The sequence below is a fragment of the Podarcis bocagei genome (genome assembly GCF_964188305.1).
Source record: "Podarcis bocagei genome assembly, chromosome: 12".
NCBI lineage: Eukaryota > Metazoa > Chordata > Lepidosauria > Squamata > Lacertidae > Podarcis > Podarcis bocagei.
The window spans coordinates 34289090-34306039 of NC_138137.1; the positions used below are offsets into that span (position 1 = coordinate 34289090).

General features: G+C 41.6%; 1 protein-coding gene across 4 annotated transcripts in view; it reads left to right on the top strand.

Annotated features, from left to right (window-relative positions):
* The window catches only part of CDK6 (cyclin dependent kinase 6), a 98318-nt gene that overhangs the window by 56919 nt on the left and 24449 nt on the right, over positions 1–16950 (top strand). For all 4 annotated transcript variants that reach the window (XM_081164029.1, XM_081164031.1, XM_081164030.1 and 1 more), the window contains exon 5: positions 12928–13037. In XM_081164029.1, the coding sequence (XP_081020155.1) occupies positions 12928–13037 (110 nt within the window). The remainder of the gene's footprint in view (positions 1–12927; positions 13038–16950) is intronic.

The following is a 16950-nucleotide window of genomic DNA, read 5'->3' on the forward strand; positions in this document are numbered from 1 at the left end:
TCTCCAGGTAGGGCAGGGAGAGACAAAAACAAAATAGGACTAATAAAATAATACTAGTTACTCTGACCTGGTTTGCATGTCACATTAAAGCATAGTTAAAATAAACCATGGTTTAATGTGAGCAAGCAGCGGGCTGGTGGTGGATGTTACTGAAATATTGGACCACCACTGCTCCTTCTGCTACCGGGAAATGTGTAATGGTCTGGCTTGTCATGTTGCCTAAACCTAGGCTTGTGATTTGTTTCCTTCAAACTAGCCACATTCAGTAAGCCAAGAACAAACTTTATACGTATATTTTGTAGTAATACTACTAGAGTTATGCCCATATTGCATGGCCTTAACAGTGGGGGATTTGGAAACTACGGCAATTGCTCAAGTGTCCAGAAAACGGCGTGGGATTGTCATACTAACTGGTTTTACACATCAGTCATAGCTTAGTAGCAAGTGAAGCGAATGAAGAGTGAGCCTGGTTTGTTGTTGGATCCTGGGGGAGAGGGAATGGCTGTATGCGTCAGTAGATTAGCCGGCTGATTAAGAAGAGGAAGTATATGTTGTAATTGCATGTTGATGAAAAGAGTTTTTAATCTCCCATTGCTATTATATCTGGAGCATGGGGGAGGGGAAACATGGGGGGAGGGGTGGGGAATCTATTTAAAATACCAGACTAATTAATACATTCAAGAGAATGTTACGGACATATTTATAAGCCCTGGAATTTCCCCTACTGTTTAGCTCTGCTTGCAGCCATGCATAATGGCAATCTGTGGTCCATTCCGTATCCCAAAGAGCAAGCGATGGAGGTGCAGGGTGGGGAGGGGTGCAAAGAGAGCTCCCTCAGTCCCCTCCCCTCTGGTCCTTTGCTGCTGGTGCTTCCCCCCATGGCTTTTCATGTCAGGACTTCCATAATTAAAGGGAGGAAAGTAAATTAATTACATGAATATTAAAAGGTTACTCATCCGTTTTAACATTTGGTCACTAGTTGGCTAATGAAAAGGAACTCGGGGGGGCTGGAGGCCTGCCATGCTGCTTCTCCGCTTTCTTTAGTAGGCCACATGCTGAAGCAATGATTGTGCGTGACAGATTCTGGAAACAAAGAGTCTGCGCGCAGCTCATCCAGACGGAGCATGCTTTGCTAAATTGCACCAATAGCAGGGTGGCCTACAGGCAAACAAAATGGTTAAACAATACATAATAAAAGTTTTTATTTGGTATTTCCTGTGAGGCCGTGCCAGTTGCCAAGGGGTGTTCTCTATTTCCACCTCTCTACACCCCCCACCCACCCCCAAAAAAACTTTGGTTGTATTAATTGTTGACCACAGCTGGCAAAGAACCAAACTAGCAGGGACAGATAAGGAAGGAGGGGAGGGGAGGGGTAATGGCATCTGGACATTGAAGAGCAGGGGGGGAGCACAAAAAATTACAGCATATATCTGGAATTTTCCAGCTAACGATGTGCGGATGTGGTAGTGCTAGAGAAAAAGAGCCAAACTGAGACTGCTTTGTTCGGTAAGAGAGAGGCCCCCTGTAACATTCCTTTTAGCTGTGTATATTTTGGCTTCAGTTGTGCAGTGTTAACTATATGCTGTGTATGGAGCACATCAGTTGTTAGCTGCATGTATATATAGAGATAGATAGATTTTGTTGCAATCCATAAAAGACCGTCTATGGCACACGAAAAATTTGGTAAAGGGACACCTGGAGCTGCTTGGGGTGTTTTGATATTTGTATAATATTAAGGGTTGGGGGCAGATGCAAAAAATGCAAGACTTCACAGCAACAGCTGCCTTTAGGGGACACACAGATGCAATGAATGCTGCCTTTTTAAAACCCATCAATGAAGTGAAAGAATTTAGAGCTAGCTGATGTAATGAAAAGACCAGTGACTTAACATAGTTGCTTGGGATAAAAATAGGAAGTGAAGAAACTGATATAACCTTTTCTGTTCTGTTCTTTATTCCTAATCATTAAGCAATTGACTCTTTCTTAAACAGGGAAGTTTTACAGTATGCTGAGTGATTATTTACAATAGCCCTATCACCACCACCCCTGGCAGTAATCATAGCAAGAAAACTGGGAGCCAAAATGATTTGCTGTTGTTGTGGGGAAGACGCTGAAGGAAACCACAACAACTAATTCGAAATACGCTGTTAAACTGCAAAAAAAAAAAAACCCAGAAAAATTGAAAGAACAGAAACCAAAGGTTAAGAGTCTTAAGGGTACCATATAAAATGCGTAGGCGTAAAGACGTCATCGACCTACGCCTCGGACTGCATGTTAAAGTTGCCAGATTTAGTAGCCTCCAGGAGTATCCTGCCCTCAGAAGTCAGGCTAGGATCCAAGGAGCTGCTTTCGGCATTGCCAAGGAGCTTCAGCATCCCTGTATAATTGTTGTAAACTCCGCCCTTTGAATGGGAGACTCCCATACCGTAACACATACTGCTTTTTGAGAGCCCCCTCCTTTTCATTCTGCTTGCCATGCTGCGTAGGGGGCTGCCTTTTAAGAACTACTGTTGGAGAATGTTTGTAGCTTAGTGGTGGAGCATCTGCCTTGCATTTAGAAAGTCCTAGGTTACAGCATCTACCAGGTAGAAGTGGGAGAGATTCCCGTCTGAAACCCTGGAGAATAGCTGCCTGTCTGTGTAGACAATACTGAGCAGGGATGGATCTAATGGTCTGACTCCATATAAACGACAGCTTCTTATGTTCCTACATTCCTTGAGTGCCTGTAGTTTCCTGTTTCCATCATAGTAGCAGTGAAAATCTACGCAGGTTTGCTCACAAGTAAGCAGATAAATAGGTACCGCTCCGGCAGGAAGGTAAACAGTGTTTCCATCCGCTGCTCTGGTTTCACCAGAAGCGGCTTAGTCATGCTGGACACATGACCCAGAAAAACTGTCTGCGGACAAATGTCAGCTCCCTTGGCCAGTAAAGCGAGATGAGCGCTGCAACCCCAGAGTTGTTTGTGATTGGACTTAACTGTCAGCAGTCCTTTACCTTTTTTTTAAGTCTTTCTATATTGAGAGGGGCTTACTGCATAGGATTGCTCTGCCAGCCTTTTCTGGTCTATGGCACCCAGTTCAGACACCTTAGATGATAGTTTGCCCAAATCAGAGCTGTCAGATCTTCTGATTTTCTCTCTCAGGATTGTGGGTATTTTCCTAAACCCTAATTGTAAAATGTTAAAACGCTTAACATTGCAGTGTACATAAAATTTAGAAAAAACAAAAGAAAAAAATAAAGAATTACTTACAGTCCAAAAGGCTTGTACAAAATAAAGCAGGGAGAAGGAAGAGAAAACAGGAACATAATATGCAAAGATGAGGTCAGCTCATTGTCCGCTCTGTGAAACGCTTCCGATGCTCCTGAGTCATTTCTGGTTATTTTGTTTATTATTATATTAATAGCCCACATTTCCTCCAGGGAGCTTAAGGTGGAATGTATGGTTCTCCTCCGCTCCTCCATTTTATCCTCACAGCAACCCTTTGGGGTAGGTTAGTCTGAGAGACTGTGACAGGCCCGGGACTACCCAGTGAGCTTCATGCTTGAGCGGAGATTTGAAGTCTGGTCTCTCAGGTCCTAGTCCACACTCTGACTTCTACACCTCACCGGTTCTCTTTCCATATCAGCTCCCACTGAAGAAACATCAGCCACCTGAGCATTTAGCCAGCAACCTCCATAACAAAACTCTGGCTGTCACCAAGGAAAGGTAATGGGCAAAACATTTTGGAAAAGTAGGCTTCGTGATTATGAGATGTTACTTACTTGGGTGGTTGAAATCACAAACAAGTATCACAAGGTGTTGGTCCTGTCCCATCTAGATTGCTGCAAGGAACGGCTGTTTTTGCAAGTGCTTGCCTGCTAAGCCTTTCATTTCATTTCATTTCTTCCTTTCATACTCCTGTGCTAACCTTGAATGATGAAACACCATTGGGAAAGTGTGCGGTAGAAGTTGGGAAGGGGGAATGGGGAAGAGCCAAGCAGGGGTAAAGACTGCCAGTCTTTTCCTTGCAGGGCTTCAAATATCTTTAAGAGCAGCATGACAGGCAGGCATTTAACAGGTGAAGCTATAGCTGGCTTGGAAGTTTAAATTATAGGAAAACTCACTGCAGCCAAACATTGGCAACCCTTGCAGCCGTACATGCAGGGGGATTGTAGGGGCTGAGCAGGTGTGGGAGGAAGCCACAGCATGGAGGCTGTAGAAGTTAGATTGCTTTATAAATTAATGTGCCCATCAAGTTTTGTAGTTGGGAAAGGTTGCAGAACATGCAGCAAGTTTGGTTAGCAAGTAAAATTTCGTAAACGTTTGAGGAAAGCAATCGGCAGATGTGTAAGGCAAACTGGGAATAGAAGGGTGACTTGTTTGCTCTGCTTTGCTTATCCAAAAAAGGAGAAACTGAAATCTGTGAGGTGCACCTAACTCCTCTCTGTGTTGAATCCTCCCTTTTTGCTTCAGTCTGTCTTTAATTTCAAGACCAATTCCTTTAGTGAGAATATGCCAGGAGGAGGAATCACCACCACCAGTTCCAGCAGTGCTCATTGGCTAGGCAGGAAGAAAGCATTTCTTCCTAAATTGGATGCTTCCTTCTCTCCTGCAGACTCAGTATGCTGTTTCACAACCCTGTAATCTAAAGTCCATTGTTTGCTCTTGGGAGAACCTTCACGCTTTGTGGCAAACAGAGGGGGGGAAAGAGGGAGTGTGCTACCTCTGGCTCGAGTGACCTTTTGGGAGGAGAGAAAGGGAGCTCTCTCCTGTGACCCTGATAGTCTGCTGGGAGTCTACTCTTATCCCAGCATTCCACGGCTGCCACAGCCTGACAGGTTTATGCCCGGAAGGGGGCAACTGTGCTTCCATGGGAAGGCATTTCCTTCCTAAAGCTCTTGTGCCCACAGTCTCCAAAGGGTTAACAAGGGAGCTACTTTGAAAACAGAGGCAGAAGGTCATTGGCGGCAACAGCAAAGGCTTGTGGAGCCTGCCATCGAGAGCCTTTGACCCTGCATTTCCCACCCAGGGGATTGTAAACATTGGCTTGCAGCCAGGGCGCTCTAAAGAACTCCTCTGTCCTACATGGTTACAGGTTTTAGTGGAAACTGCAACACACCAGAGTTATTTCTGCATGTCCCGAGAACACTTCTGTTCCAGGGGAAGAGATGGGGTTGTGGGGGAAAGGGAGAGAAATGTGCCATCACTATGCTGGAATTTGAAAGCACAGAGATAGGCTTGTTTCGTGGTGCTTCGCATGTAACATAGCTGCCTTTCTCGAAAACTTCCTCAACTTGGAGGAATGTGTAGAATGCTGTCACTTTATCAGTAGCCATAAGAGCCCTTTTTATCTGGTGTTTGTTAGTAACTAGCAATATCATTCTTATCTTGCTGCCCTTTAGCTGGATGTTATGCTCTCGGACATGAGAACTAGAAACATGAAAGCGCTTATTACCTTGAACATTCTTTGGCATTGCCTTTTTGTCATTGACCCTTCAGCATGTGAAGAGAAGGTGCTTTTCCGAAATGCATAATAAACAAGCCTGCTCCGGACGTAGCTAAACAGGTTTTAATTTCAAGTACAATGGTTGCAACTTGAATTTTAGACATATCAGAAGCTGTGATGGGAAATTTCTTCAGGATTTTAATTAGAAGGAAGGCCAGATGTGGCCTGGCCCCTTACTTTCTGTTACTATTTTTACTTTTTTGCCAATTAATTTTTATTCATTTTCCAAATTTATAGCACATCAATGCCAAATTAAAACTAATTTAATCCATTTTTGTCTATTACTGTTTTTAAAAGACTAGAGGGAAGCTATGATTTGACTAAAATTTGGGGAGTCAGGAAGTGAAGCTTGTGGGTTTTTAAATTTTAGGATTCCAACTTTTCCCTCATAATTTGTTCATTGTCTTTGTTGATCTGTTAATTTTAAAACTTGTTTGTTTGTTTGTAAATGAATAGTGTGGTTTGATAGTTTATATGGCTGTGCATGACTCCTCAGTTGTGCTTCTCAATCTTGGGAACCATTCTGCTAAATTTGGCAACTGTTGGTTCAGTTTGGAACTTTTAGGTCTATCATCTTGATTCAAAATGGTGTTAAACAGTATTCAAACATAGGCAAAAACCAACTCTTCCATCTTGGGAACTGTCATGCCACATATGCTGATAATATCTCAAGAAGCATCTGGATGGACAGACAGACAAACCACTTTCCAAAATACTTAGAAGATCAACCAATAAGGTCTCTAAGGCATGCTTGGAATTAGTATGTGGTATCTAACAGTTGGCTGTGGGTGTTACAGCTTCAGATAGGCTTGACAGCGGACCAGAAATAAATGTGTTGGCCTGCTTCTGTGGCTTTAGATAGAATGCATTATCATCTACCAATGTCTGTAGATCAGTCTACTGTTAAAGCACAAGAGTATGGGTTTTTTAAAAAAGAAAAGGAAGAGGAAAATCTAGCTGAAGATGCAGAAGATGGTGATTAAATTTGATTAGATTTATATCCTGCCTTTCCTTCTAAAGGAGCACATGGCATCAAACACACAAGCGATCAAACATCTAACAACAATTTCAATGCAGAACATGTCTATTTTAAAAGTCCTGTCTTCAGTATGTGTTGAAAAGGCAACAGAGATGGGATCCCTCAGAAATGAAGCTTGTGTGGTCAAGAATAAACATGAGGAAGTGAGGCCTAGCTATGCTTTGGCCAACCAGTGTACTTGATCCTATTTGCTTGCTCGCTCTTGGTTCTAGCAAGAGAAATCTTTGGTGACCAGTGCCATGTAGGCTTTAGGGTGGCCAGATGCAAAAATAGAGCAGGGCACCTGCCCTTGGCTACTTGTGTAAAATAGGGAATGCCGTCTCCTGTTTTGCATCTGGCCACCCCCAACTTCACTATATTGTGACCTGCACCAGTTCATCATCTAGATGAAGTCCATATTACTAACCTAATACTATCCATTGCACCGCATACCACTGATTGCAAGGAATGCCAAGATAAATATACTTGCCTCATGCAGAGTAAACTGTGAAAGCTATTTGAATGCATACTTCTCCCCTCAAATTTCCCGTAGGGTGCCCTTTCTCATGAAGACCTCAAGAAGTAACCTCTCTGCTAGGAAGAGTTATCATGGTAATTCCACACCACAGAAAAGAAAGAAACGTGAATGAACTATATATAGTTGCTTAATGGGCTTTCATATATATATATATATATATATCTCCATTCCTATTAAAAATGGTTAGATTTTCTATAAATGAGTGCAAAACAATCTTTGAAATATACTGGTAGTCTTACTTATGTAATCAGGACTTGGTTAGAAAATTTAAACTGCAGTTCTGTCTAGTAACAATTGCATACACGTGCGTAATGCATGAGACTTGATGAAAAAAATCACTATATCGAGATGAAGTGCCTTCCGCTAGTGTTTATATATACACATGTTCATGTGCATTGAGATACCTAGAAATACTTTAGAACAGCACCAACATTCTAGGGATGTGGTTCTTCCTAGAAATATAGCATAAAGTTCTGATTAGTGTTTTGGTTAAACCATCAAAGGAAACAAACAGTTCTTATATTTAACTCTCATAGCTTTTCAATTTTTCTTTCCTTTTCAAGATTCAGATGTTCTAATGCAGCACATAAAACTGTGCTTATTAAATTGGAAGTGCTGTGGAAGACAATAAGAAAATACAGTTGAAAAAATAATTCTCACACACTGAACCGTAAAAGTAATTTATGCCCCATAGAATCAAAAGTAGTGTCAGGGGTGGGATTGCCTTCACAAACTAATAATTAGAAAATATGATTTCCTTTCTAATAACATTGTTTGAAGTGAAAGTTACCAAGTTCAGAAACAATTATTTTAGTTTTGTTAAAAAGTCCTAGAACTTAGTTGCTGTGGTGAAGATGGTGCAAGGAACAGTTAGGGAAATATACAGGTTTTCCATATCCCAGAGAGGTGAGAAAAGCAAACTGTCAAGTATAGTAATTTTAGTCTTATTAGTGAAAATCTGAACATAGTTGTTCAGATAAATACTGCTGAGTTTAATGGTACTTTCCCCCTAGTAAGAATGTTTAGGATTGCTGTCTTACAAACCCTTGCAAATTATCTTTTCTCAAGTAGAAGTATAATTGGACTTGAGATTAGCAAGATGCCAGGTGTCTATTGATGCTGATGTGCCCCCACCCACTATTATCATTGACCATTGGGCATACTGACTAGGCTGATGAGACCCTTAATCCTACAACATCTGAAGAGCCACAGGTTCCCTGCAGGCACAGCATTGGACTAGAGTCTACTTTATGTACAAGGCTATCTTTATGAATGAATTCATTCTTCAAAGAGCCCCGAACCATATAGACTAACTGCATGAATGCACTATCCTCCCTAAAGGTCAAGAGCAGTTGACAAGACACAAAATGTTCCTTTTGAGCGTACAAAGTCTTACAGTGCTGGCTATCTTCTCATAACATGAAATCAGGTGCAGCATTAACAAACACATCAGTGAAGGAAGAAACGTAAACCAAGAAAGAATCCACGCCTCTGTTCTTTGTTTTGGTCTTATTCTTTGTATAGAGCCCTTTCATTTGTTAAAAAAACCAGCAAGATAATTGCATCATAGAGGAATCATAAATAATTATAGAATTGCAGAGTTGGAAGGGACACTTAGAATCATCTAGTCCAAACCTCTGCAGGGCAGGAATATGCAGCTGTCCCATACAGGATCAGACCTGCAACCTTGGTGTTATCAGCACCATGATCATGATTTGGTAGATCAGTTGTTGATTAGCAGTTGTGGAACAACTGGATAACTGTATGTGGAAATCCTTTTGATTTGCTTTTATTTTTTATGTTTGTGATATATGAAATTGCCGTACATTAAATGGAGGTATTCCCCAAATACTCTTTTCAGTGCCAAATGCCTGGTGTCACACTTTTGCATTATTCTCTCTCTAATCTAACCATGAATTAAATGGAATCATGTGATGAATTAAACATGCTAACCAGGTACGTCAACACTCTGTTTTGGGTAATGTTAAAGCCTAAAGCTTTGGGTTTATGTTACAATGCAAACTCGTACCACAGAGAGAAGGCACAGAAAAAAATTGATTAACCATTTTGATTGCAGCTGAGATCCTAAGAAGCTAATAAGAGAGTTTCTACTGACTCACCAGAACTAGATTGCACCTTTAGGCTGCTATACTAAACACCCCTACTTAGGGAATAAGCTCCATTGAGCATCTAGGTATAGGATTGTGCTATTGTCAACCTTACCATTTGGCTCTGCATTACCTATATAGTTAAGTCTGTACAGTCATACCTTGGAAGTCAAACGAAATCCTTTCCGGAAGACCGTTCCACTTCCAAAATGTTCGAAAACCAAAGCGCAGCTTTTGATTTGCCGCAGGAAGCTCCTGCAGCCAATTGGAAGCCATGGAAGCCCCATCGGACATTCGGCTTCCAAAAATTGTTCAAAAACCGGAACACTCACTTCCGGGTTTCGATCGTTGGGGAGCCGATTTGTTCGGGAGCCAAGGCATTCAAGATCCAAGGTATAACTGTATTACTATTTAAAAACAGATCTTATTCTTAGGAGGGGACCTGGTTTGTCCTTCCTTCAGCATGTCCTAGCACTCAAGGGCACTTCTACATACCCATAATGATGCAATGCCATTGTTTTCTTTTAGAGATGAAACATCCCTCTTTTCTGGCTTACCTAAGCAAACACTTTTGTAAGTGAAAAATAGAAATAAAACCAATGCAGAAGAGGAAGTTCTGCTCTGGTGTTGAGCTCACCATATCCTGCCTTCAGAATAATTTCCATTTCTGCTTATCTGTTTCTGTGAATGGAATGTCCGCAAATATTTATTTGGTTTCTCTGGTGAAAAAGGGATGAGGCAGAGGGAAATGATCTTCATGAATCAGTCACTGCAGATTCACTGCATCTCTCGGAGTTGTTTGGGTGTTTTTTTTAAGTGAGAAAAATATCCTGTGGTTATTCTTTGCATGCAAGTTCCTTGAAGGCAAGCGGAAACATTTTACCGTTCTTAACATACAGATTACACACCCTGAGAGACCCCTCCATACTGAAAAATTACACTGAAGCACGGCAAATCTGATGATTGAAATGCAACCTGCTCTTTCCCTGTAAAAATTGTGTGCAATTTCTAAATTAATAATTTTTGCCTCCCCACTTCTCTAATCCATTACCCACCTTATAACATGTATTTAAATATATAAAATACAAGGAAGAGCAAGCTTGCAATGCAAGGCCTTTCCAGGGTTTTATCTCTTTTGAGGTAATGCTTCTAAAAGAAAGGAAATTACATATCCTGACATTCAAATTACAGCACTGGTTTCTGGGAAATGCTCTCCCCCCCCCCCCCCCGCAAAGTTTCATGCTGGCAGCAGGAATTGCTGTGTGGAATGAAGGTGTGCAAATGTCTTTGGCATCTTAAGGCTGGTGCCCATGACATCACTGTTGAAAAACTACACAACTTTTCCGTTCACATCCCGTTTTGTGAACTGTTTTAAAATTATCACAGTTCAAGGATGCATTCCACCCAGCCAGAACTGAGGATGTGAAACAGGACCAGTGAGTGGTGCATTCTGGGAATATAGCCTGAGGAGGTAGAGGGGAGGTGCCTAGGTAGAGCCTATTTAGCTCTCAGGAATCTACCTAGTCTGCTAGAGAGCCACACTCAGCTTGTGGGCCTGAGGGCCCCCAAACTTGCTTTTGAGTCTTTTTCTTCTTCAGTACTGTGAACATTATCATGGCTGCTCTCTGCAGCAAGACACACACACCCCTCCCATGGAATCTGTTTGCATAGATGGAATACTATACAACTGGGACTTGATTGTAGCTCACATGAGTGTTGTGACAATAACGTGGGAAGACTGTAGAAACAGAAATCACAGCTGCACCTCCCCCCCCCTTTTCTTTAAAAAGAAGCACATTCGAAAATACATACAGTGATACCTTGGTTTTAGAACAGAATGCGTCTCGGAAGTCCATTCGACTTTCGAAAGTTTCGGGAACCAAGGCGCGGCTTCCAATGGGCTCCCGATTGTGTAGGCGCGCCGGAAACAATAGCGGAAGCCACATCGGACGTTCAGCTTTCCAAAGAACGTTCGAAAACCGGAACACTCACTTCCGGGTTTCGATTGTTCAGGAGCCGGAATGTACGAGTGCCAAGGCGTTTGACAACCAAGGTACGACTGTATATGCTAACAAGAAGAAAGTACTCAAAGTGTAACTGCTTGCTGTGAACTTCCTCCCACAGAAAAGGGGTGCAGCATGACTGTCACAAAAGTTTGTGATACATCAACTAGTATAACATTCATTCCACCATTTTTTCTGCTTTTCCCTGAAAACAATAAAGGGAATAAGCAAACCATAAGGGATAAGCAAATCTGTCGGTTTTGGTTCCTCCCAGTTTCTTGTTTTTCCAGTCTGAAGTTCAATTCTCCAGATTTCCACATCAGCTTGTGATTTCTTTTAAGCAAAATTCCTCTTGGAACTTCAGCATTTCAGTGTCCCCCCCCCCCCGATACACATTTTTATGCAATTTTGTTAATACAGTATAATGCATTTTTGTATTTTGTATTTCATGAATATATGCATTTTTATATGGAATAAAACCCTAGTATATGGGGTTTTGTATACATTGCTAAGCTGGAGAAGTACATTGCAAAATTTGGAGAAGTGTGAATTTTGGAATGGCTGCCTTTTGGTTTGCATTTTGTTTGGGTGGGGGCAAATTAGGTAGGTGTGCATGTAAAAGTGAACTGGGCTGAATTTCTCTCCCGTCCCTAGTGTGAACCAGTTGTGGGCATAGGCCACTGTGTAACACCACTTCAGTCATGTGACAAAAGCTGAATGCTGTGGCTCAGTGGCCGTGTGCCTGCTCAGAGAGCTAACACAAGTTTACCAAGGAGCCTCATGCATGAAAGAGTCATTTGAATCATCCTAAAGAATCACTAATTTAACACCTTCCAAGCTCAGAAAGTGAATGGGATTATAGTTACACCATCCTGCTGTTGCAACACCAGTTTAGATGGTCATTTATGTCAAAAGTTCAACAGTCTCAGCTTTCTTTTGCCCTTAATTTATTGAATTGTTCCTAAAACAGATGTTGTAAGATCAAAGTGCTGAAAGGGCTTTTAACCAATTTGACCACTTGTGTAAATATCCTTGAACTCCCCTCATTTATCCCTTCAACATGTCCATTTTATATATGTTCTGTATGTTTATTCTGATTTCAGGTGGGTCTGACCAGCAAATTAAGCTGATGTGGGTGAGAGGAGGAGTCTTCCAGAAAGCTCATATCATTATTATAATAAGAAGGCTGCTTTTAGCATTCATTTCTAAATCTTAGCAGTACATTCTCTAAAGCTCCGATAATAGTTTCCTTTTCACCCTAGTAGCTTTAAGTGTTGGTATATCTCACATAACAAACTTTATTTCCAAGTTTTTCCATTTATAAATTTATAACAATGTTGTTTTAATTTTAACTGCCCAGAAAACTAAAAACATATCTGTTCACCCAAGTCTGTCCTCACCAATATTAACTTGTCTGTCACGTGGCAGATGGTATTTTCATTTAAATTTTGTAATTACTGTATAGTTTTGTTTTGCTGGTTTTATATGTTTTTATATTTGTAAACGGCTTTCGATACATGCAATATAAAGCAGTATATAAATGTTTTTTGAAATATATAAAATAAATAAACAGCACCTAGAACTCAGCACTTATAAAAATGAAAGAGCTACGAGCCACTGAAAGTCTCCAGTCCAGCAATGCATTTTTGTTTTAGCCAGTAAGTAGCCCAGCACGGTAAAGCAAAGGAGTCTTTGCCTTCTCCTGGTAATTATCACACATATTCTTTCAGATATATTCATTTTGCTGAATCCCACTCTGCTTTTTGTTTTGCAGGTTGTCACTCTATGGTACAGAGCTCCTGAAGTTTTGCTTCAATCCAGTTATGCAACGCCAGTCGATCTTTGGAGTGTTGGCTGCATATTCGCAGAAATGTTCCGTCGAAAGTAAGAAATGATTTAATTTTTTTATCTGTGGTGGGACAAATGCTAAGGATTTGCCACAGCTGTTGCTGGCATCCCATTTTAAAATCTTTACATTTGTAAAGGCCCATTTGTAAAGAGATGTGCTGGGTTAGGCTGCTACGGCCATGTCTGTCTTCCTCATATTCAATGCCTGTGGCCCCGTACCTGACAAGCACATGTTGGAAATAAAGAAGATGGTGGTGAATGCAGCCATGAGGGTTTCAGGCAGTGGACTAGCTTACCGTATTTTTCACTCTATAAGATGCACTTTTTCCCTCCTAAAAAGTAAGGGAGAATGTGTGTGCGTCTTATGGAGCGAGTGCAGGCTGCGCAGCTATCCCAGAAGCCAGAACAGCAAGAGGCTATCCCAGAAGCCAGATCCCTCTTGCTGTTCTGGCTTCTGGGATTCAGAATAATTTTTTTCTTGTTTTCCTCCTCCAAAAACTAGGTGCTTATCGTCTGGTGCGTCTTATAGAGCGAAAAATACGGTAACTCATGATACTTGGCCAGTTCTCATTACTGCTGCTCCCTGTCCACCTGCTCATTGAGGCTCCATGCCTTGCTTTAGTGTCTATAAAGGAGGGCTAAAGGGTGTTTTATCAGAGTGAGACATTCTGGGCGAGGTGGTCAGGAGAGTGGTTTGCCGCAATGGCTAGAAAGGTTGTTAGATCTAAGCTTTTTCTAGTCTTAAACATTTCTAGCCTCGACCACGGCACAGAAACTCTCCAGGCTGCTTCACCCAGGATGCCTGCAAGGCAGGGAAGAGGGAGAGAAAACACAATTGCAGCTGACTCAAATATGGCAGCAAAACAAGGCGGGGAAGTTGAAGTGGAGGGGAAGGAGGCAAGACGTGTGGTAGTGGCAGGGGGAATAGGTGGGGCAGTGGGCAGTGGCAGCAGCAAAGCGGGGGGCCCACTGCCCTATCAAACCTGGTTCCAGCCCTGAGTTTTGAAGATCTGTTTTAAAGTTTTCGTTCTGTTATAGCATTGTTCCTGCCCATTGTTTTGTTCTTGGTATATGTAAATCCAGATTGCTGAGATGTTGATAAAGGGGACCTTTGTAGAACTCTAGAAAGAATATTGAAGGTGCCACAACTGGCTTTAGGAGATCGTTTTTCCCTGCATGGAACAAAATTTTCAATATCTTGAAAAAGAAATGGCAGGACTCTCTTTCGATTGGAAACCCCAACTTTTGATTAGGCAATATTCCCTTTTTAAAAATATATAGTGGCTCTTTAATTACTCTGTAGTGGGAGAAATACACTGTGCATCTGCTTGGGGAAACTTTCATCTGTTCTTACTACAAATCTGCTAGGATTAAGCCCACTGAAAACAACTGCCAGCCAAGTCTGTGCACAGTGCAGTCTAGCACAAGTAAAGTCCTTTCCACAAATGCTACGTAACACCTCACAGGTGATAGTGATCATTGACCATATGTTGCATGTGAATAAAACTGTAATTTTTGGGGAGGAATCCTTTTGTTATTGTTTGCTGCAGCAGATACCATCTTAAAAGGAGCATTCACTCATTTGAGTGAGAGGAGGGTAAATGTTTCTTGGTTGCTGCCATCTGTACTTTTTAAAAGCTTTATATTAAAAATAATAATCATCATTTTTTTAAAAAAAATATGTTATCTGATTAATTGATGGTACCTCTTTAGTTGATCAAAATATTTTTGGTGAATCAATCTGATTAACTCAATAATTGATTCAACATTTGTAAGGTTAATTTAGGGATAGTCTGCTTTCCTTTTTAAAAAAATAAAGTAAAACTTTCTGATTTCAAAGTAGGTTTGAGTGCAAATGTTTGTATGTGAAACAGAGTTAGATAAAAATAGGTTATCTTCTGGAGCTTCCAGAAATAGTTTTACAATCCTGGTCTTAAAACCAAGGAGAAAATGGTTGAAATAAATAGAAGTGCAGTTGACTGGGCAGCTACCAACCACGTTCATACTGTACCCTGGTAATCTACAACTTCATTGTTAACTATTTGATATACAGACATTGTCACAGTACCGCATTGAATATTTTCAACTCGGATTGTTGTATTTATATAGTTTTGCAATAGCTATGGCCTAAGATGTGCTATTTCTCTAAAGGCACGTTGCAGGAAAACAAAAACGAAAAGCTGGCAATATTATAGTCTTAGTATCAAAAAACTGTGAAGTTTTGCAAACACCCATGGATTGTTTCTGAAGTGGCTATTTAAATGCAACTCTTACTTCTGTTAGCTTTATCGTGAGCTGCTTTTGACTAGTTATTTTAGGATGGAAGTTTGCCTGTTGGGTCAACATTGAAACAAACTGAATTTGTTTGTTTTATTATCATAGTGACTTATACTTCCTTTTTCTCATCTCCTCATTGTACACATTATTTAAAGGATTTCAGGTGTGGCTTTGTTCTTCTGTACTTTCCCACTGTTTGGTATGCTGCTGTTGAATTTCTGTAGAACTACGTATTCTCAAGAGGGCCAGTGCATGAGGGGCTTTGCTGTATTGCCACATTTCGCACGCCATTTTAATGTTCTCTTAATGCTAAATGGTTAAACTCTGGAACTGCATTGTGTCCACCTCAGGCAAAAAAGACCACTTTTTTAAAAAAAAATGGTCTAGGGGAGGAAATGGGGCTGCATTTCCATCTGAGTAGTCGTCTAGAGGTCACATGTCTGTGGTGGGAGGGGCCTGAGGCAAAAGTGGGTAGAGCAACAAATACCTCTAGCCAGACAGGCATAAACACTGAAGGAAGGTGTGAAGTATACCTGGTGACTGGTGTATCTGAGGAGAGGGTGTGGCCTGGGGACAGTCCTGAGGGCCAGATAGAGAGGCCTTGAGGGCCACCAGGCCAGTGGCACCACACCCCTGGTTTTAGGGAATGTAGGGCCAATGAGGAGAGAGAACTGGCAGAGCTAAAAAGCAGGTTGCCAAGAAGGCAATTCAGAAGCAGGAATGGGAATGAGCAAAGAGAAGCTTGATATGAGAAGAGACTGGAGGGGAGGAGAAGGCAAAGGTATGCAGGGAGAATTAGAAACTGGGGAAGGAAATACAGTCATGCCTCATGTTGCATCCGCTCCAGGCTACATCTTTTCAAGTTGCGTCCTGCGGCAACCCAGAAGTACCAGAATGGGTTACTTCTGGGTTTGCCGCTCGCACACGCTCAGAAGCACTAAATCGCACCGTGCGCAGACGCGGCACTTCTGGATGTGAACGCTTCGAGTTGCAGACGTGCCTCTGGGATGGATTACGTCCACAACTTGAGGTTCTACTGTACTCCATTGACTAGGCATTGAACAAAAGGTCAGGGTCTTGGTATTTATGCCTTGCTCAGCCAATCAGGAAGGCCCATGCTGCTTTTCTTTAGTGAGATGACTACCACATGAACTGAAAGAATGCATGATAAGGTGGTGTGGCCTCAGCCCACAACTGGCACATGTTGCTGACGTGCCCCCCAATCTGTCAGCATGTCTGTAGAGCTTCTCCAGGTGAAGCCAGGTGTGCAGGCCTCCTCCTTACACATAGATGGGCTGCTGTAGATGTTACTTTCGGCATACACCATGACAGAAATACTCTAGCGTAGCAAGTTTGCGCTCCCAATTTCTCATAGCCTAATTTCCCAGAGTCATTTATTTACCATAACTTTAAAAGTTTGGGGAATAGTAGGAGCTTGGTGACCAGCTGAGAGTAGTCACTCTCATAGCAATAACAAAGGAACCTCATATATGCTTTTATATGAAGCCAACGCTATTTTGATATATTGGATGCTAAAGGACAACTGTGTCTCCTAAGCTATCCAGAACACATTAAATTTCTGCTGCATTCAAATTATATTCTGAAGTTGAAAACCTTGCTTTTAGCTCTGTTTGTGTATCCTGGGGCAAATACTTGGAATAAAAAATATCGC